This window comes from Pholcus phalangioides, unplaced genomic scaffold (genome assembly GCF_987345545.1).
Source record: "Pholcus phalangioides strain wild (caught in Gottingen) unplaced genomic scaffold, Ppha-v1.0 ptg000022l_1, whole genome shotgun sequence".
NCBI classification, from domain to species: domain Eukaryota; kingdom Metazoa; phylum Arthropoda; class Arachnida; order Araneae; family Pholcidae; genus Pholcus; species Pholcus phalangioides.
Window position 1 is genome coordinate 11,193,450 of NW_028301615.1, and position 22,554 is coordinate 11,216,003.

At 38.2% G+C, this 22,554-nt stretch overlaps 1 protein-coding gene across 3 annotated transcripts in view; it reads left to right on the forward strand.

Annotated features, from left to right (window-relative positions):
* Positions 1 to 22,554, forward strand: part of LOC149069456 (retinoic acid receptor RXR-alpha-B-like) — an 85,638-nt gene that overhangs the window by 47,711 nt on the left and 15,373 nt on the right. The window contains exon 1 of one of the 3 annotated variants that reach the window (XM_089249247.1): positions 7,392 to 8,461. The exons of 1 other annotated variant lie outside the window; for it this stretch is intronic. In XM_089249247.1, coding sequence (XP_089105373.1) covers positions 8,362 to 8,461 — 100 coding nt within the window. In that variant the 5' untranslated portion in view covers positions 7,392 to 8,361. Of the gene's footprint in view, positions 1 to 7,391; positions 8,462 to 22,554 lie in introns of those variants that run through there. One more of the 3 variants, XM_089249248.1, reaches the window with a different exon arrangement.

A 22,554-nucleotide genomic window follows, 5' to 3' on the forward strand; every position in this document is an offset into this window, starting at 1 on the left:
CGAAACAAGCACAACTTTGAAAACATAAATACCCAGGGCCACAAATCAACTCACAACACACACTCCGGCACGTACCAATTCACTAGAAATTCCATAGAGCAGCGGTTCTCAACCGGTACTCCGCGGAGCCCTTGGGACTCCTTGTGCACTCTCCAGGGGCACCGCGGCCGCTCGCGGAAAATAAAAAAACTGTAAAATTTAAAGAAATAATTATAAATATTTCTAAATAGTAAAAATAAATCTAACTTTGATGAATAATTAAAAAATTGGCCCCTACGGGGCTCCGCCCCTTACTTAAAGAGTCAAAAAAGGTTGAGAACCGCAGCCGTAGAGGAATGTTTGCGATGTTCATGTAGAGTTAAGTACTAGTAGTCAATTACTGATCATGTGTGTATATGTTAGGGTAAAAAAGCCCGGTAAATCCAATTCCGCAGGTCTGTTGATGAATCTCTGCTGCTATCGCATGTATCAAATAACCACCTTATTTCTCAGGTAGCTAGAAATCAGATTCAACCCCATACGTACAGGCTATTGCCAGCAAATTTGGATGATCTGTATTTGAAGTATCGGCAATAAAAACTGGTTTCGAAATAGATGGGGGGAAAAGATTAGTGACAGCATAGATTTCTTTTTCTCACCCTCCCTTGTTTTTGCTCTTGTGTTCTATCCCTTATAAATAAGTGATATAAGTGGATAGATATATGTATGTGGGGGAAAGTCGCTAAACAGAAGTATAGAAGGAACGGGGAGGGGGAAAAAAGACTGCTTCCGTTTATAGGATTACAGGATTACAATAGTCTGGCGGTGATGAGGAAAGGGAGGGGGACAGAGAGCGATAGAGAATGAATTTATTTCATTCATATTTGGACGAGATATGTCGTCCGTGATCGTTAAGGGGTTAAATATTTTTATCACATGAAGCGCAATATTGCCGTTATGGTGTTTTTGTGCGTAAGAGATGTTGGTGTACCACGCTTTGTGCAACAGTATAAACGCGAGTGCCTGAAATATATATATATATATGTTTCCGAACTTATAAAATAACCTTCGTATAAAGACACAATTTTCACTGAAAATTTCACTGAAGCGGACAGTTTCTCCGCTTTATTTCCAAAAATATTCCAAAGAAACACTTTTTTTTTTTCCGAATAAGTCGCTAAATTATTAAGCATAAACAAGGTGCAAACATTTCTTTTGGCATGTTATTTGCTCATTTGAAATGTCACTATCAACTTCTCGCATAATAGAATTCGGAATGTTTTACTGATAGTTTTTTTCTTTGCGATAAATGGTACATGCTTTTTGATCCCAGCCGCTTGTATTTTGTAGAATACCTAGGTGGTGCAAATTGCTTTATGCGTTCATTGATGACTGGTTGGTAACGTCATCACAATCCCATTTCTTCCATGAAAACCGCGGAAGCGAGTATTTCCAGAAATGATCAGGAGAAATGCGTTCTATTTTTTTCAGTAAGAATACTTAGTGGTAACATCTGTGTGAGAGGTGCAACTTCTTGAAAAACGCTTATACAGCTGCGCATGACCGACGGTGTTCTTACGCCCTTCCCTACTTCCTTCATTAGCAGATTGATAGGTTGGTCATGCTTTTGCCGTTGATGGTGCATATGGACGAATTTCTAAAAAGTTCCCACTCACTAACCATCAACTCTTTTATTCTGAGCAAGTTCTTAAGAGAGAATTTCAGCTCCTCGTGCATTTTTTCTGCAACAAATCGAAGATCAAATTGGCCGAAAGAGAAAACGTGATATTTAAATCGAAACGTACAAATGAAATGAGCAGATGAGTGGGCCAGTGAGCAATTAAGTGAGTAAGTGAGTGATTGATCGAGAGTCAGAGAGTGAGTTGGTAAGCAGGTGAACAAATGAGGGAGTGAATGAGCGAGTAAGTGAATGAGGGAGTTAGTGATTGAGCAAGTGAGTGAGTAGGTAAGAAAATGAATGAGTGAATATGAGTTAGAGACTGAGCAAATGAGTGAGAGAGTTAGTGAGCAAGCAAGTGAGTATGTGAATAAACAAATTGTAGGTGAATGAACAAATGAGTAAGTGAGTGAGCAGGTGAGCAAGTCACTCATGTGGTCCCTCACTGACTCTTACGGTCTCTCACTTACTCTTATTATACGATTTTTCCAGCACGACCGATCTTTTCTTTGAGACAGGGCGGTGGGGCGATGATTTGGTTAGGAGGAGGAGGTCACTCATACGGATATTCACTCACTTACTAGCTTATTCTTCAACTCATTCGGTCACTCGCTTGCTCACACATTCACTCACTTGCTTAATCACACATTCACTCACTTGTTTAATCACACATTCACTCACTTGCTTAATCACACATTCACTCACTTGCTTAATCACTAGGTCACTCACTTGCTTAATCACTAGGTCACTCACTTGCTTAATCACTAGGTCACTCACTCACCGGTGACGAATCGGCGAATTTCCTCAGCGTTGATTTTCCGTCAGTGAATTTTCTTACCGGTGTATTTTCTTATCGGTAAATTGCGTGGCGGTGAATTTTCTGTAAATCGGCTGCTACATTTCTCGGAAATACATGATTGAGAAAAATTTGTATTCCTCTCCCCCATCCCCCCCCTCCCGCTTCCCTCTCCGTATAAGCTAACTTACGTGACTTAGAATTTAATTAAGTGAATGGTGTCATTAATGATTTTTCTCCATGCCAACAGCCTTTCAATGGATTTCGCTTGTTCCAATCACTATATCAATTACGGTCGAAAATGAATAGCAAGCTTCCGATTTGACTAACTCAAAACAAAACCGTAAGGTTGGGAATCGGTGCAAAACAAAGAAACGTCTAATGGAAAATTTTCTCTCTCTCAACCGTTTTTTTTTTTTCTTCTCAGTTATAATTTTTCTTACAACGACCGATTCGAGGTCAAACTTCACCGGCACCAACACCCGCATTCGCAAAAATTAATCACATACTGATGATGAGTGAGTGCAACGCAATGAATATTTTGGGAATCTTCGCCGATCTGTTCGCATGCTAATCACACGAGAACAAAAGACAAAGGCGGTGGGGGTATTTATGTATGCGTAAATGTATATGTACACAGGTGTATGATTCCGATTATGGAGGCTGTTATGTGTTAAGAGTTATTGTGTATACGCGTGACTTTTTTTCTTTTCTCTTGGTTTTTCCTAATCGAATAAGTGTTCGATATCTATTTGCTGCAACTCGCTGCAACTTACGCTGTGGTTTCGCAACCGAACGTAACATCTAGAGTCAACTGAATTTTTTGATTTCATTTTAATAATCGATTCATCGAACGAGAAACTTTGTTTTTCATTTCCGAATGTTCCCATGAAACTTACAGTAGAGTCACGATAATTCGAGGTAAACGGGACCGAGTCCACCTCGGATTATCAAAAAAAAAACAAAAAAAACTAGAGAAATCGGTTTTAGGGATGGGTGGGGGAGCTTATGTATTCGCACTTGCTATTTACTATCACCCATTTTGTTCTTAATTCAATGCATATAGTTTAGTACATAGTTTTCTCAGTGGTTTTCAAACTTTTTCCATCTGTAGCTCTCCAGAATAGTCTAGAAAAGAATCGCTTCGAAACACTAAACAGGCACAAATCACTACACCAGGTGTCTTCAACGCATGACCCACGAAGAGATTCATGCATTATCACAGAATATACAGGAATGTTGAAAAATATCTGCTCACCAATGAAAATTCAGAATTAATCAAGAGAAAAAAAATCCCTGAATTTTGAGAAGAAAATTCAGATTTAATGAGAAAAAAAAAATCACAGTTGAATGAGAGAGAAAAATCGCAGAACTGATGAAAATTTAGAATTAATGAAAGAAAACCCCTACAATTGATGGAGATTCAAAATTGATGAGAGAAATAATTCCAGAATTGATGAAAATTCCAGAATCAAATCAGTTAAAGCTCAGACACCTTGTTTACTGCAAAAAAAATGTGTTTTTGATACATATTTTCTCATTTCTATTACAGCAAGTGCGGAGCCCGTGCGATCGAACCTGTCACACACACCTAAGGGCGGCTCTGGATTTGAGCATTTAAGTAATTTTCGTTACGCAAATGTTTCTGAGGTGCAGTTGGTTCGGTACCGGTAGTTCATTTACATAGTTATATTCCCGTCAGAAAAGTTGTAAAATTTTAACAAAAGTGCACAATCAAAGAAAATTCAAGGATAAGGTTGAGGATCCGCCCGTCCTGGAAGATTTTTCTTATCATGATTTCGATTGCGTCTCTCTTCTTATTATTTTTACCTCTTCGCACGAGTTAAACGCCCCTTCACCGCTGGCAGCAGCTGGAGTGCACCAGGATATTTTTAGTAGTATAATACCTCACACACACACACACTCTCCCTCTTTCTACCTCATAACCTTTATTGGAGTAGTTTAGCCTTGAATTTCTTTTTCGTGGCGACAGGTACGAAAACGAAAGGGTTGCTTGCTTTATTATTCGCTGTCTTTCATTTATAATTTAATGTGTTTTGCAAATATCATTGGTTTCTCTTTTTTTTAAATAGATAATAAAGTGTCAATTAAAAAGTCGGTCTTGACCCTTGGCTTTCGAAGTGATACCGCATCATCTTCTGTGGTAATCTTTTCTTTTTCAATTAGAGTTTATCCGAGGAACCTTTTTGTTTTTTTACACACTGGGGAAATTAAGAGCCCCCTGCATTTATGCAATACTCTGTGTCTGGACGAGGTGTTTTTTCAGGCCTAATTATGAATAGAAGTGCTTTCTAGTCTAACGAAAACTGGCAAGCCACCGAGTTACAAGAAGCTATACCACGCTACCATAAACATTAGTCAATGTTTACACTTCTCTGCATGTTATAGAACTTTAAAATTAGACTTTAAAATTAGATTGCAAACCCCTCTGGAGATTCCTTTCAGAGGGATTGGGTAGGGGCGCACCCTAGGACTACTTTTTTGGAACAAATGTTCGGGTGAGTAAAAAATTTATTAGAAAAATACTCTCTCTCAGGCAAAAAACTTCCCAGTTTTCCAAGTTGAAAGAATCCTTTGAATTACTTATTTTGTCATTTTGTGAAATCCGGCTTGATTTGAAAACTCTAGAAGAAAATTTATTAAGCCAAAATATTTAAGTCTTGTCAATATAAAGTAGAACGCTGTTGATGTGAATGCCGTGATGAACACAAAATGGTTTTTTTTTATATTTCGTCCTTTAATAAATTTTTAAAAAGGTTCGTAGCGAGTTGTTTTGATCCATATCTTTTATTTGAAAGATTTTACGATTTTCCTTAGCAGGGAAAAAATGACATCATCAAATGGCAACTTTTAAGTAGTGTCTTGAATAAAAAAATTTAAAACTTCTGAAATTTTAAAAATGAGTTCAAGTTTTCTTCCTTTTTTGCTGAATCGCATGTTCATTTAAAGGTTAAAACAGCAGTGTTCAACCTTTTGAAATATCTTTACCACTTTTGGGAGTATAAATTGTATTGGGTCCCATTGGGAGAATGAAATTGTTGTGAGCTGCATTAGAAAAAAAAAGAACTGTTTTGCGACGTATTGGAAGAAGAAAGACTGTTTTAACCCTTTAAGCGGTTTTTAAAATTTTCCCGATCCGCATTATAACTGCCACAGTGAAAATCACTAAAACTTCTAGAAAATGCCACCTATTTTCAAAAAGAATATTTTTTTTCGAATGCGTAAGCTGATTAATGCCCCCTCCCGCCAACACAAAATAATAATGATAATGGAAATTAGTGGTTTTTTTTCTATTATTCATGCTGTACGCTTACCTCAAAGGGAAAGAAAAAGCATCCTTTCTCTCCCCTTCTGTTAACAGACTTTAAACAAAAGCTGATTCCAACCCCCGGCTGTAGCGTGCTTTCTCGGAGCCCAGGGGCAAACTTTTCCTTGGGGTTTCTTTGAAAGGGTTATGCTAAAAAAAAAGAGGAATTTGTCCCTTCTCCTTTCTCTTGCTTTCGTTTTGCAAATTATTTCAAACAAAAACTATCAAAATTTATAAGAAATATGTAAATAAGTGTAAATTTTTTCTGTGGGGCCCCGGGGCATTGCCCCGCTTGCCCCAGCCTAGTTACGGGCCTGCTCCGTCCACTGGCAGTTGATTGGCGTGACGGAGGTAGAACATGTTATCAGGAGAAGAGAACTTGCAACGGTATCTGGGCTCGGGGATGCCGAAATGAGAGTTTCAAGAACCCGAGATATTTCGGGATTGCCGTGGTAAGAATTAAGCAAGCTCCATTCGAATTATGGACGCAAGTGGTTTTAGGACTCTTTCCCCTCTCTTTAGAAGTGGTAAAAAACACGTGAAGTCTTTTCTCTGAGCAACATTAAAATATTAATATCAATATAGATGTAAAATATATATATACCTATTTTCCCTGCCTTCAATTCACCGATTTTATATTTCAAAAACATCTGAATTTCTTGGTGTAGTTGGAGGAGGATTTTCTTCCCCCCCCCCCCCACAGTAGCAAAATTTAAATGTGGACATTATGTACCACCACGCAGGGGTGTCGGAAGTGTTTCTAAACTGTGGGTGCTCGTCTTTAGTTTTATATCGGAAATTTTAATTTCTGAATCAATTCTGGGATCCATGCCACAAATCACTATGGGTGCTTGAGCACCCACAGCACCCCCGGCTCCGACGCCACTGCCACCACGTTGGAAATTACGGTACATAAATATGGAACTTTTTTCTATTATAGGGTCACGGATTGGACATGACCTCTTTCATAGTAAATTTTACGATTCTCCCACCTATATATAACAACACATAAATTGAGGTTATTTACTGAAACAATCATTTGTAAAATTATTATAAATGTAAATATACATTTTAAAAATTAGTCGATAGTATTTAATTGCAAAAATGTAAAAATTTTATGAGCATTTTATCAAATTATGAAATATTAGAAACATTTTTCTCGATTTAGTCATAAAATTCTCCTCGTTGTTGAACCGCAGTTTATATACAGTAGAAGCACCTGTCGGGTGTTTTTTATAGTGACTTCCCACTGCAGTGCTTACTAAAGGATTCTAATGGTAGCACGAGACGGCGCGTTGAGATATTTTCCATAAATTTAAAAAAGGAATAAAATATACATATTATTTTATTCTGATTATAGCGGAACTCAATAATTAGGTAATCAAAATGCGCAATAGCCCGAAATGAATAAAATTCTGATTAACATGCGACGAAGACCTATTCAAATACAAAAAGTACGTCTGGAAAAAAAATTGTATAACTTTTGTTGTTTGTGTGTGAGTTTTGTGCTAACCTGTGTGTCAGAAGAGAATTTGGCTGGCGATCCTCGAAGCAGCGCCAAAGAGTGCTTTGCTCTCTCTTCACGCGCGTGTGTGTGTGTACGTATCTGTGGCCGTTCGTCTACAAGGAAACGTTCGTGCAGGCGCTGAATTTCAGCCGCCAAAAGAAAACGCCGTCGTCGGAGGTTTATCATCATGATCATGATCACAGCCGCCGGCCGCAACGCGTGCACGAGAAAGATGCGGGAGCACTAGTTAGCTGTTGTGTTGTGTGTTTTATGTTGTGTGTGTATAAATATAGGGCCCTGCACTGATTATTCCTATCATTATTATTTACAAACAGTGAGCAAATGCGACGATGTCGACGCCGTCGGTGATTGTCTCTCCGTCATGAATGGGTCGAAGAACGTGCGGCTTCGTATTTCATTTCTCCCTTTCTACTGCAAGTGCCGGCAACCTAACCTTTTTAGAAAATATTTTTAAATGAAATAGTGCGCGAAATATATATTTCTCTGGATTGTGCCGAATATAGCGCACACGAATGAAAAGGGGTACTTCGCTATCGTTTCATGTTAAATTTTACTTGCAGTTTAATGTCATAAGGAGGAACTGAACTTTAAGCGATCCCGACCTTTACGACTGTGATATTTCTCATTCTGCGATGTCATCTTCACCGTTGCCTTCGGGAGGAATAGATTGTGCCTTTTTTTAGCCCCTATTGTATTGATTTTATTGTGAATTCTAGTTCTCCTGAGCGTTGACGTTTTTGTGTCTGTGATATATACCAGGCAGGATAAATGGTTTTATTTTGTCCACTCACATTTCGTCGATCTCAGTTCCGAGACGAATAAATGCACACACATACACACACACACTTCTGATCGGCGCTTTATACGTGTAACCGTTCATATGTAGCTAATGTTGCAGTCATACCCCATATACATATAACACACAAGCACATTTTCTCGGATACATCGTTGTACAAAGCTTCTGACGTCCAATTTGTGACTTTTTAATACTGGAACAGTATTTTTTTCCTCCTCCCTTCGAAGATGTTATTGTTCGCGAAGCTACAAACGTAATGCATCATAAGAAAGAACGTCCCAAACTCTCGGTAACTGCACTCCTCTATGGATCGCATACTGGACTGCCTTGGCTACAAACTCCTACTGGTAATACAAGTAAGTTATCACCACGTTCTCTATATTCACGAACGTTATAAACGAGTTCTTTCCGAAATCGGGAACCCATCATCAAATCGATCTTGCTTCTCATATGAGAGATATTATTCTATTTTCAGTTGAACGATAATATTCTCCCCTTTCTGAAAGTAATTAAATGTATGTGAGAACGGGTAACATATACATCACATAAAAAGAATCTCGGAATATTTATGCCCCATAGTCTCGTTAATATACTTTTCACCATATTATCTAGTTTTTACCCCATAATAGAAATGCCCAGCCAAATAATGCCTTTTATCTTAGTTTGGAATTTAGACCGAATCCTTGAACATTGGTAAAATTTCCTTGGCTATGCTTGATGTCATTGCATTAAATTTATTAAAATACGGCCCTGACAGCAAGTAATGAACCGAAACTAGCCACATGTTTGCTTTTTATCCGAGAGAGAATTTTGTTTAATTTCCTACTTCTTTCCTACTAGAAACAGAGACGGACTTGAGTAGATACGAAGAGTACAAAATATCCGGGACCGTAAAAAACTGGATTATAACACATTCATTACCTAGTTTTTTTTTTGACATTAAATGCTTAATACAGCCTTAAAATTTTGCCAATTCACAGATATTTAAATGAAGAATGTGTCCTATTCTCAACATGCTACCATATATCTTCCATTTTCTCAAGTAAAGATGGAGGTACTTGAATTTTAATGTTATGTCAGTATCGTGTTGTAGGTCTGCCTTCTCTCTGCGGAGAGACTTTTTCTAATGGGATACCGGTCGCATTCGCGCCTCTAAGCTAGAAAACCAACTTCAGCCGACCACCACTGTGCCGTCAACGGGATTTGAACCTGAATCATCTCAGCTTTGACTGAAGAGAATTTGGTCTGTAAATTTATTTCATGACGTAAAGACCAACTTTAAGAGGTTTTCGAAATTCGATCTCTATCGAACGGGACGATAAAGAGGGTTTAGTAAGGGGGAGTCATACGGAGAAATCGGCCAAAACCGCTGAAGCTATAAATATGAAATTTGGTCAGCATTTTTATATTTGTAATGTAGAGACTCACTGAGAAGGGTGTTTTCAAAATTCAACCCCTGGAGGTTCAAAGGTTATATAAGGCAATAATACTAATAATAGGTATAAGGCTTTGACTGAAGAGCAAACTTGAAGAAAGCGAGATCAGCCGGCACATATGGTCCGCTAAATTAGATGATGGCAGGACTGCAACTTGAAACAAAAATTTACTCAATCGCCTTCTGCCAGTATCAATTTTGCTTCGCCCCCTCCCCCCACATCGTTATTTTGAACGGAAAAAGAGTAAACTCGGCACCCTTCCTGGCCCGGAGCACTAGATCCTAGATCCCCCGCTCTCCGTAGTTGCGGCCCTGGGTAATGGTAATAATGTTTTCCAAGCGGAGTTATTTGCATAGTTCATTGCAACAGAGAAGATGAAAGAGATGAATGCGCCGATCGTGATTCGTAGTGACAGCATGCAGTGTAGCCTCTATATTTTAAGGGACTCTGTAACTAATAAAATGGTGCGAGTTAATCGCATAATTCTTCATGAGCATCCACAAATCCATTTATCAGAGTGCAAGTAGGGTGCATGGGGAAGTGACGTGAATAAAGCAATCGAGAAAGCAATGGTAGAAAGTAGACTCGAATATGTTTGATTCGAAGCTGAAGGGGACAGCAAAAAAGTTCGAATTATAAAAAAATTTCAATTCAAAAAGTTCCAATTTATCCATGTAGGGTAACTAGACATTCATATAAAAACTCTTAATATAATTACATAAAAATGTGTTGAATGCTACCACTTACTATGCAATTTCCTTGTTGCAATTAGTGTATGTATAGAATTCATACGATAGTATAAATATACGATAGTAAAATTATCTCATTTGTAAATTTGTAATTTTAATTTTCTTTCTTTTGGATGCTTTTAGACATTGTACAAAATATTTAGGTTTATTTAAAGAATGAAAGATGTGATTTTCGAGCTTCAACAGCCGAGTTTTTTTCCTAACATGTCCGTAGGTTCTGCACGAAACAGGGACTTCTGTGGCTTCTTTCTTTGATTCGTTTTCATCCAATGAAGATTCCATATGACTTTATTTTCTAATTTTTAACCGACCCCAATCAGTGCCGTCTTAAGGCATGGGCCCACCCGGGCACGGCCCGGGGGGCCTCAAGCGAAGAGGGGCCTCACAAAAATGAGATCTGATTGAAATTTTCGAGTTGTTTGGTAGGGCCTCAGAAAAATCATTTGGCCCGGGGGCCCATGATACTCTTAAGACAGCCCTGACCCCAATCCAACACCAAGTCAACCACAATTTTGTTTTTATAAAGTTGAACAAACGTATGAATCTCGTTTGGACATGGTCAAAAATGTTGCTAACCTACATTGATATTCGAAAACAAATGAAAAATTATGCTAGAAAGGCACAAACCGCCAAAACATTTTCAGCAGACAAGTAACCGGGATTACAGAGCTCCAGCTTTCAACGGTTCCTTCTGTAGAGAAGTTGATTACCACACACACATTTTCATATTTTCTGAGTAGTAGCATATGAATCTGCCATTGGTAGGTGCTAATGAAATCATCCTAGATCCGGTAAAACTTCAGCAACCCGCGGAAAGACAAAAGCCAGTGTGTGTGTGTGTGTGTAGACGCGCTCTGCTAGAAACATTTTTGGTCCGATAGTTACGGGAATACCTCTCTTGCAACTGAAATAGTTTGTGTGTAGAAGTGGTAACGAAATCATTTCTTCTTACTTAGAGCCGCAACAAAAAAGAAAGGTCAGATTTTGTTGACTAATTTTATTTAATACTAGCTATAATACCCGGCGCTGCCCGGGTTTTCTTTAATTACTGAGAGGATTGAAAATGTGGCAAACTATTATAAAAATACATGAACTATTATACGTATATATATACTAACAGGATTATAAAGAGATGACAAACCATTGTAAATGCATATACATGTCTGAAACGCATTGCTAGGGAACCACGGTAACCAATTTAAACATTCCGAAAGTGATTGTTGAGGCCGAGAAACCATTGTTGCTCACCAGTTTTTGCCCATTTCGGGCATTTGCCAGAAATGGGCGAAAAGGATAGATCTAAAGTTGTAGATTTGCATAGAGAACATACACACACACACACACACACACAGAAAATCAATTTTATATATATAGATTGGCAACATGTGATATTCTGAAAAAGATCAGTAAACAACGGAAAAAAAAGCGATTGACTGAAAGTTAAGAAAATTTGCTGGGAATTCTAAGGAAAGAGGTATTTTGCATGTTACAATCTGAGAATCAAACATCGAATTATTCAAAATATTTAGGGGGGGGGGATCGAATTAAATAGATAATTTCAACATTAAATCGATTAAGAAACTCAAAGGGAATTCCTAAAATTCGAATCAACCACGTTCGAATTATCCAAGCTCCACTGTACTAACCCAATAACAATCAGTTTGAATTAGTTTTAAATCAGTTGCGCAGAGATCATGCAGTGACCCTATTAGGGATAAGAATGATAAACCTGGCCATGCTGTTCATCCCCTCATCCATAAAGTGGAGCTTCGAAGTTGTACTGGAGGAAAGAGCTGATATTCTTCATTATATAAATAGTAGTTACATTCATTCGTTCCGTTAAAATAAGAAAAGATGTTGTGCATATGATGATGTCGGTATCCCGTTTCACTAGGCCACAAAAAGGAAAAAAAAAAAACTGATTATTAAAGGGGTGAAAAATATGTGAAACGACTATCAGAGATAGGTAGAAGAAAACGAAGACTGTAACCAGCAGTAAACTTCTTTGTGTCCCAAATTCCTAAACACTCTTTAGTTTCACGGTTTCCGTCAGCAACTATCGCGAGTCGAGGCAGCGAGACTAATGGTGACCACTAATGATAGAAATTACCGCCCCCTGGGATAATTATAAAATTTACGTGATTTTGCGGTTTTTTTTCCAAGAGTACATTCTCCTGATGTTTCACGTTTGAAAATAAAAAAGAAAGTCCTTAAAATTATTTTGGAGAGCATAAGCTACTTTTCCCATTTACAAACGCTAATAAATACGGTGTTTACTCGTCTAAGATGGAAAGTATTGTGAGTGGGTATTTATTGCTTTTCTCTCTTTCTTTCTTTTTGTTTGAAAGGACACTGGTCACCATCGTATTATTAGACGACGATGCCCTTATCCATGGCATGTGGATGACGTTTTCATTTTTTTAATAATCTTCTTTTTTTTGTTATTCTTTAAAGCTGTTTGTTTCTTGTTGTTGTTCTTATTTCTTTATTGTGTGTTCTCTGGCTGAAATTGCGAAACGAGTGGAGCACGAAATGTTGTAGAAAGAAAGAAAGAAAAGAATCGTGTTGACCTTGGCGAAGCTGTTTGAGTATGCACTTGCTTTTATGTAAAGGTTGGTTGTTCTGCTGCTTCAAAATCCAGTAGATGCCAACCAAACGCTTTTCCCCTTGCGTAATGATAGTTGGAAATTGCTTCTTTTTTCTTTTTCGTTATTTTCTCCACGGTCTGGTGGTCTTCTCTGTGAGCGAAAGCGGGAATTTTATTTTATTTTATTCTTCCCCTATTAATATTTCTTTCTGAAGCTGCTCTTGAACCCGGAAAAAAAAATTATTTTACAAAAAATAGAGCTAGTGTTGCTGGTGGTGGAAGCCGAGTAACCTCGAGATTTCCAAGTTCAATGTTAGTGTTCGTTCGACACATCGTTCTGTGTCCCTCAGACGTCTAAAACTTTCGATGTCGTTTTTTATTTCTTTTCAAAATTTCCATCTGTTATGTCTGTGGTTGTGGCAAATCTGTTTGCTTTTTTTTTCGAATCTCATTAACCAGTTTAATGAAACACCTTGTGGAAATGTCTGACTCAGTCCCCCTCTTTACTTCTTTCTGTAAATTTTCTAATAGGGAAGTTATATTTATATAACTTATACTTATATATATAAGTATATTTTCCTACAGCTTTTTCCTCACCCCCCCGCATCAAGTATGGGAGGTGGGAGGCAGTATTCTAAAACAACGTTTCCCCACCTGTGGTCCGCGACGATGGCATAAGTGGACAGCAGGCAGACTTGATAATTCTATTCTGACTCAATGAAATTGTTGTAATTGATACTACTAATATCATATGGATTCCAAATAAAAATTATACCTTCATAGTGAGGTTCACCATCCCTCATCAAGGAAAATGTGGGAAATTTCGATCCCAAATACGGGATATCACTGATTGCAGCCAAAAGATGTATTTTATGACAAATTTGCTGATTACTGCAAAAATTGGTGAAGGGTGGGGAAATAAATGGCTGCCACAAATCACAGTAAACAAACATATATTTGACGAAAGAAACATTCAGGTGATCATATTTCATTGAGAAAAATAAGGGGAACTGGGATCTTTTAAATACGGTAAAATACGAGACGTCGACGATTGTCATCAAAAACGTTGCCCCATAAGTCAGCAAAATCCCTAACTGTAGTTAAAATTGCTGAAAATTGAGGAAAATAAAACGTTGAACCTGACAACTATGTAAGATGAATATTTTGTATTTATAGCCATAATTATTATAATAATTATGAAAGCAGTGTTTATTCACGGTTGTAGTAAGGATTACAAATTTAAATAAGCATTGTTGAAAACTGGACAAATATATAAAACAATTCTTAGGAACTGAAAATACTGGAATATCCCGCATAGGAATGTGTACGAGGTGCATGAATGGTTAATTAAGTAATAGTGGTTGATCAGAAATTTGCCTTATCGACCTGGGATACCTCACCTTCAACTTTCCGTGTCTTTAGAAAGCACAAAAACCGTTGACTTGCTTAACCTTCAAAAGACATCATATTACATGATTTTACTTGTAAACCAATAGTTTCACTAATGCTCAGAAGTATATCGTCGTCCGAAACTATTCGGTTTCCTAATAGATTGGCTGCCGTATTTCAGTTATTTACATCTCGAATTCACAATAGATGATGATTCTACATTACCACACATACTTGATCTCCGCGAACTGATCAAATTTGAATCTGCGCAAAGCTATTTTAATTTGAGTTCATAAACCGACATTGGACTCGGTCACGCTCATTTGCGTGATCACACCCGCAAATATATCGCGTGCGAGCGTGTATTGACGATGCGGCAGCGTAGCCTTATAGATAGATAGGGTTTTTTTCTCTTCTCTTCTCAACTGTCTACTAGAATCGCCGCTCATTCTAGTACATGCATCAGTCATGTGATTATGGTAAATGCTGTGAGAGTGAAGGGATTATATTTATGGCCTTGAACTTTGAAGACATTAAAGCAACAATCTCCTCTAACTGGAAGCGTTTTAACATCTCGGCATCTCACTGTGGATGATGTTTCCCCATTAATCACCGCAGAGGAGCCCCGCTCTTAATTGGTGGATATTATGTTGGTTATTGATTGCTAACTTACAAACACGCTTCAGTAATGAATGTGTGTCGAAGGAGAGAAAATAACTTTTTGAAAAACTAGAATTTCCGATCAAAAATTTAACATTATACAAATGCAAGTTTTTTACAGAAAAACTGAAAACTTTAATTTTTTTAAATGCACAGTACTTTATAGAGGGTGTCCTGTAAGTGCTAGCACGGCCTTTATCTCATCAATCATCCGTCGTAGAGGTGTAATGACAATTTAAAAAATGATCAGGCATTCAAAAATTATCCTGTACCAGTTTTGAGAGTGAAAATGCAGTGTGAAACAAAATTAAAAATATAAATTTTCATGCAGTCCCCCTGCGCTCTAACTGCCAATTAGAAAGCCCTATTTCTCCTAATGCCAACAAAAAATGTTGCATGTTTCTAAGTGCAATATTCACAGAGATATTCTAAAAACGGAGGGAATTTGTGAAAGAAAAGCGTTAAATGCAGGTAAAACGATTTTTCCGCATTTAACGCTGATCTTTCTTACTATTTCACAATTACATTATTTAGCACAGGATTTCACAACCTCCGGCCCGCGGAAGGTGTTTCTGTAGAAAAGTATAAATACACGCAACACGATAAATGCCTAGCCTGACCATATTTCCTTCGCAAAAAAGTATGGGAAATCCGGATCCATACGGGATATCACCAAGTATCGCTAAAAAATTGTCAAGTGCGAATAAAGTTTCCAATTATATCCAAAAAATTTCCATCAAATTCAAGTGAAGTTATCAATTACAGGCAAAAAAAATGTCAAAATCAACTAAAGTAGCCAATTATCGCTGAAATTACTGAAAAATCCCCAATGGTGGGGATTAGAGGGCTACTGCTGCAATTCGCAATGGATGAAAATGTAATTCACCAAAAAAAAAAATGTGTACGTGACAAATATGCGATATGAATATATTTATAAGACCTTAATTGATCATGATTGTTATAATTATATCATAATATAATTTATAAGTCATGAAACATTATCTTAGTTCTTAATTTCAAAAATTCAAGTAAGCCTTGTCAAAAATAAGTTGAAAACCGTGACATTTTATCAAGGCGATTACTAGGGGCGAGCAAGCGGGTCTGGTGCCCCGGGCGCTGGACCCGAGGGGGTGCAAATTTCATTCTGAAACCTCTCCTTCAACATTAAAAGGGGGCGTCAAAATGCGCGCTTGCCCCGGGTGACCAAGCATCTAGTTGCGGCCCTCCATTTTATAAGAAAGTTGGGACGGCAAAAATTACTAGCCTATGATTACCCCATTTTTCAATTTCTGGCCCACGAACGGCTAAAATACTGCATATCTGGCCCGTGGACTGAAAGGTTGTGTACCCCTGGTCTACACTGATAAAATTTTTACTTTATCACTCGATAAGTGTGACCATAAAAACAAGACTTATAACGTGATTACTACTACTACTACGTAAACATACATGCTCTCGTACACCTTCTTCAGCAGAAGTTCTAACGAATCAGTACATGCAGGAACGTATTGTACGCGTGTGTGTATATGCGTGGCCTTGACGCATTTATGTTGTCAAAACTGAGCTTGTTTCGTGTTCTTGCTGGTACAGCCATCTGTGCTTCATATTTTGAAGTACAGATGATAACTGCTTGAATTCTTCGTGTTATTTAAATATGTATCACGTTGAAGGTCTGCTCTCCCCTCTCCCTCTTTGCATGTGTTTGGAGGAGAGACTTTTCACAAAAGTAAAAATCGAATGTTTAGGAGTTGTCTATAGAAGCATCAATACCGAAATAAGCTCAAAATATCAAATGGCTTTATTTGAAAAATATAAGAAAACCGTGTTGCTTTTTTGAGAGCAATACGGTCAAATAAAGGGTTAAGTTAAAATAATCACTTTGTGATAACATCTACCAAATATTTATAATCTATCAAGAATATTTATATATATATATATCAGTATTTTAAAACAACGTCGGTTGCAGTGGTTCCTTGGTTTTAACAGGCACGAATGTTGTTATAACCAAGTTTGACGGTAATAGCTAAAGCCCGGATTATATGCAAATGCATTTGCATATAATGGCCTTTTTTTAGCATTAATGCATATAAATGCATAAAATCAAAGAATTTTCAGCATATGTGCATATTTTCGAAGGTTTATTTAAGCCAACTCAATTTTTTTTTTACAATTTTTCAAATAAATATTGTTCATAATAATTTCATAACATCGGTTTTTTTCCCCTGCAGTTGAAATTTAGTGAAGTAATACATATTTATAAAGTATTTTACGAATATTAACCGTTTTATCGTAGGCTATCTCTGAGATATGTCAAAATATAAAAAATTTTTAGAAATAGTGTCAAAATTCATTTGTTACTGCTATTGTCGTTATTGAGCAGCTACAACAAACTGAAAATTAAAAAATGCCTGAATAAAAAATATGTAGAAGTTATTTGCATATGTGGTATATATATATATATGAGGGAATATTTTTTTGTAAATGAAATGCATGCACTAAGAAATAGAAAAGATGCATTGTAAAAGTACATATGCTTTTTTTTTTGGGTGGTGACTTTTTTAATGCATATTTTGGAATTTTCAGTGCACATTTTTGTATTTCACGTGCACATTTTTGCATTTTTAAGGGCATATTTTTAAGTGCATATTTGCATATTTTACCACTTTTTTAGTGTATATAATCCGGGCTCTAGTAATAACATTTAGAGTAGAAGTTTTAGAAAATCTACCGTCATTAACTCGAAATTCGTAAAACCCACATTGATATATGCTCCTCAAAATCATAACTCGGGCTCTCTTCTTTATTGCAATGTTGAGAAAAATTGCATAAATGATAGGGAATGATATAGAGCAATTTCAATTGTTGCCCTTGCGTCACAACAAAGAAGTGTGCGTTGTGTGTGTGCGCGCAATTGCGTGCGAAGACGAAACAAGGTTAAGAGGATCGCCAAGGAAAGTATCAGACAAGGCTTATAACGTGCGGAACTGGGTCAATCATCTTGCAGATGCACGAGACGAGAGACACAGATGCTCTTTAGGAAAAAAGTAACTACAAATAGAAAACTATGTACATAATTTTTCATTTCCTCTTTTTCTCTCATGGAAGAAGGTGGTTATTGATGCAGCTGCTGCTCGATCACTACCTCTAGGAAAAATAAGATTATGACGTTTTTTAGGTATTTGTGAAGCGGGGAGGTTCTCAGGTCATTTACTCCAGTTTTTCTATATTTTCCCCTTGGTTTTCGATGCTAGAAACACTCTGGTGACTCACTCAACTCATAAGTAAAGACACTTGGCTCGCTTCGGAACGGGAAGTGTATGACCAACCGAGTAGTTTTTAGCAACCAACCTATCTTAAGGGAGGAAACTGTTTCCGCGAGACAAATCCCGTTAATAAATTTCTTTAGACGACATTCGGGCTCTTCTTAAGTATGGAGCTAGACACCGTATATTTCGATCAACGATTCTTAAGCAAAGGAAGCATTTTTCGGGGTGTGAGCTGGAAAATATTCTATGATTCGAGTTATTGATTATTCGAGAGGGTTGCTAACAGAGGCATATTTATATGACTTTGCCGCCTTTCTCCCAGTCTAGTCTAATTTTTTTACTAATAATTCCTCAAATTTGCTGCCCACTTAGTCCTTCACCCCTGTAAATAAATGTAAATAATAAAATCTGTCTCTCTGCGTCACTCTTTTTTTGGGGGGGGGACACAGTGGCGAAGAGAACATTTGGGGGGAGGGAGGCTGAAAGTTGCAGCCCGTATCTACGGGACTGAAGTGCGTATGCAGGAGAGGGAAGGTGCATTGCATTGTTTTTTCTCAGAAATAATTGGGGGAGGGGTTCAGCCCCTAACAACATGTACTGGAGGTGGGGGGGGCGCTCTCAAATAGCCTCAGCCCCTATGTTCTGGCGCCTATGACCATGTGAGAATTGTAGGTGTGCTGTAAAACGTTTTTAAGGAAATTAAATAAATAACGTGATCTGTTCACGTATTCCCGAGGGATCAGCATGATCCGTCCAAGGAATTTGTTAGTGATAGATTAGTAGACATCCATGCCGAACCGGGATTCGAATTCAGACCTGCACAGTGAGAAGCTAGTTCCCTAACCACTCGACTGTCAGGTAGCAATTATCAGATCAAATTTTAAGAGAAGAGATATTGATTATACAGTACCTGAGCACAAACTTGATATAATATTTCTGAATTGTGAGAGAAATTCTTTTTTTTTAAATTTAGGTGCTTGTGTAAGGGGTCATTCAAGTATTACGTCATCATCGATGGGGGGGGGTTTCCGATTTGCTGACTTTTGATGACAAGGGGGGGAGGGGGGGGGTTTGGATGATGCTTACGTCATCGACCACCCTTTATGAAAATATGAGTTAGGATTCAGAGGGGAAGAGCAGATGACGGAATTTTGCTGACAAGAGGGGGGAGGGGGCCAGCGTTTTGCTGACTTTTGCTGACAAGGGGGGGGGTCAAAAATGGCTAAAAATTTGCTTACGTAATACTTGAACGGCCCCTAACAGCTAATTGAAAACACATGCATGCGCACTTTCTTGATCTTTTCTTTAGTCACTCACATGCATGCTCACATCGGTCACTCACTAATTTTGTCCCAGCTGCATACGTCGCTCTTTTGGTCACTCATTGATTTGGTCCCTCTCTTTCTAGATCACTCTTTTGGTTACTCACTGATCTGGTCCCTTACTCTCAGTCATTCACATGCTTGCGAACTCTCCAGATCAGTGGTTCTCCACCTTTGGAAGCCTTCGGACCGGTAAATTTATTTTGTGTAAGTGAAAGGCTCGGCCATACTCACAACTAACGAGAAATTAATGGGAAAAATGAAACTGCAAATCACTCACGGCCCGGTGTGACTAATGTTAGGGCCCGATGGTTGAGAAACACTGCTCTAGATCAGTGCCCTCCAACCGGCGGCGGTCCGTAGGAAGTAGGATATATTGAACTCTTATTTCTGTCTTAGCCATCAGAGGTCCGTGAATCATTTTTTCCGTTCATATATTTTTTGCGAGTCCGCAACTTTCCTTTATCTCATTTATTCATTCTTTTCGGCCCGCGAATTATTTTTTTTATTTACTGATTTTTTGCCGGTCCGAAATTTTTTTCTTCTGTTTAGTTATTTTTCACTGATCCACAAATAACTTCTGTTTTTTTCTTTTTTGCTAGTCCGCAAAATTTTTATTACTATTGTATTTATTTTCGCTAGTGTTTATTTTGGCCAATCGTAAATTATTTACCCGATTTACGCCGGTCCGCAGTTGTGACAATGTTGGAAGAACCACCACTTACCTAGTCCCTCAATCCCTAGGTAAAAGCGGATTAAGGGTTTTACCGCCTGTTGGTTATAAAAATTTTACCGCCCTTCTTCCATTACACTAATTTTCTTGACCGCGCGTTCCTTAAATTTGCCACCCTTGACTATAAGCCCTCCTCTGTAAAATATACCTGTGGGAGTGAAAATGTAGGTTCGCTAGGAGTGGGAGAATGTTTGGCCCTTTTTGAGAGTGGCGGTACAATAATCATTATGAAATTATTTTTTTCGAATGAAAATTATTTTTTCTTAGTGCGATTGGGTGTTCGCGGCGAAGCTTCTACAGAAACAAGTGAATTTTCTGTTGGAGAAATTAGTCGTTGTGGTCCATTAGCGAAGCGAAAAGTGAAATGAACAAAAAACTCGGGCTTTTTTTCTTCTTTTCTATGGAATAACATCTTCCTCGTTTCTTACGTTTCCAGTATTTATGTCAGTGTTGATTTTCTGGGGCAGTTGCATTTTGATTTCCCCCCCCCCCCTTTCAGTGGCTTTTTACATATCTTATTGCATGCTAAAATTCACTGCCATAATCATAGCCGATCAAGTGTTTGACGCAAAATTGAGTCATAATTTGAGTCTGCAATTTCTTTCGGACTGGGCAACTACTGGTATTTTTGGGGGGATAACGGATAAAGGGATAGAAAAATAGACTTAACCATGTTATTCCATACGCACTTGACGCTCATCATAATATCTAAAATGCTCCACACAACGACTATCTTATGTTTCCACATTCCAATATAACTATTATCCTATACAACGTCCGTTTTCGACGGAACGACGGGATTTGTTATAACCAGTGCAGACTGTATATCAGTCTATAAGGGTCTGTCTGTACTGTATTTACTCACGTTTCGTAGGGGGTGGGGGGGGGGGGGAGAACTGGATCTCAAACTTAACTGGACATAAAATATAAATACAATGTGTGGGGGATTAACTACCAAACTGCACTTGAGACTCGTAAGCATTCCTCTCGTGAACGCTTAACAAGCAGGGAACTTTTACACAGTGGACACAAAAGACTTAAAAAGAACACAAAAGGTTTGAAGGGGACACAAAAATTTCCTTCCCAAGAAATTCTGAGTTACCACTCCTCAAAAAAGCATTTAAATCAACGTAAATTGGTTAAAATAGTATATATATCCTCCTTTGCGTACGCCAGTGCCTGCGGTGCCCATGCGTTAACACGGTTCCTGTATCATCATAACCACACGACCGCACAGCTGTTAATATGAACCATTACTACTTTACCGTACATGCACCTCATAAGCAGTCCTCTGGGGAATTTCCTGCGAAGATGGTACATACCAGAACATGTTGCGCATGCGTGTGTGTGTGCGTATGCTTGGCCTTAACGTATTTACGTTGTCAGAGTTTGTTTCGTGTTTTTCTAGTGCTGCCATTTTTTTCCACATTTTGAAATGAAAATATCAAATGATTGGATTTTCATGTTATGTGAGTATCATGTTGAAGGTTTGCTTCCACTCTGCGGATAGATTTTTTCAAATGAAGGACCGGCTCGCATTCACGCCTCGAAGTTAGAAAAATGCGAAAAATCAACTTCGACCACCAGCCGACCAATTTGAACGTGGATTCTAACTATCAGGGTCCAACACGATGCCCACGCATGTTCATAGGTGCCGGAACCTGGGACGCCCTCCCCCAATAAATTTTGCGAGGAGGGCTGAGCCCCCTCTCCCCCCCCCCAAAAAAAAAATCATGAACACACAATGGAACGCACATTCTGCCTCCTGCGTAAGGCTTGAGTCCCGCATATACGTGGGTGAAAGGCGAATTTCAGCCCCCCTCGATGTTTTCCTCACACCGGTGCCTGTGCACGTGTTAATATGTAATGCGAGTTTGTTATTCGTGGTGAATGATTTGCTTTTTTCCCATCTACACTCAGTAGTTTTCTTGTTCCTTAGAATGTTTTCGGTGTAGCGGGGCATTAATTTTGGGAAACTTTGATTCTCTCCATTGGATTCTGTAATTTCCCCGCTCTACTGGTATATGTTATGCTATCGCCGACTGGATTTTTGTAATCTAAAAAGGGCTTCGAACTGCTCGTGTATACGATGATGCTCGGGAGTCAATTAATATTATTATTATGTTGTATTCGCTGTGTGAAGGCTGGTAAATGAGTTGAAAGAACTGCATAAAAAAAAACCACTGAAACTAATTTATTTATTTCCCTGTTGGCTTTTCTCTCGCCGCTGTGTATATTTATTCTTTTTCTCCCCGAAGTGTTCTTTAGCCGGAGAAGTAGATGTTATGTGTATGTGTAGTGTCCTTG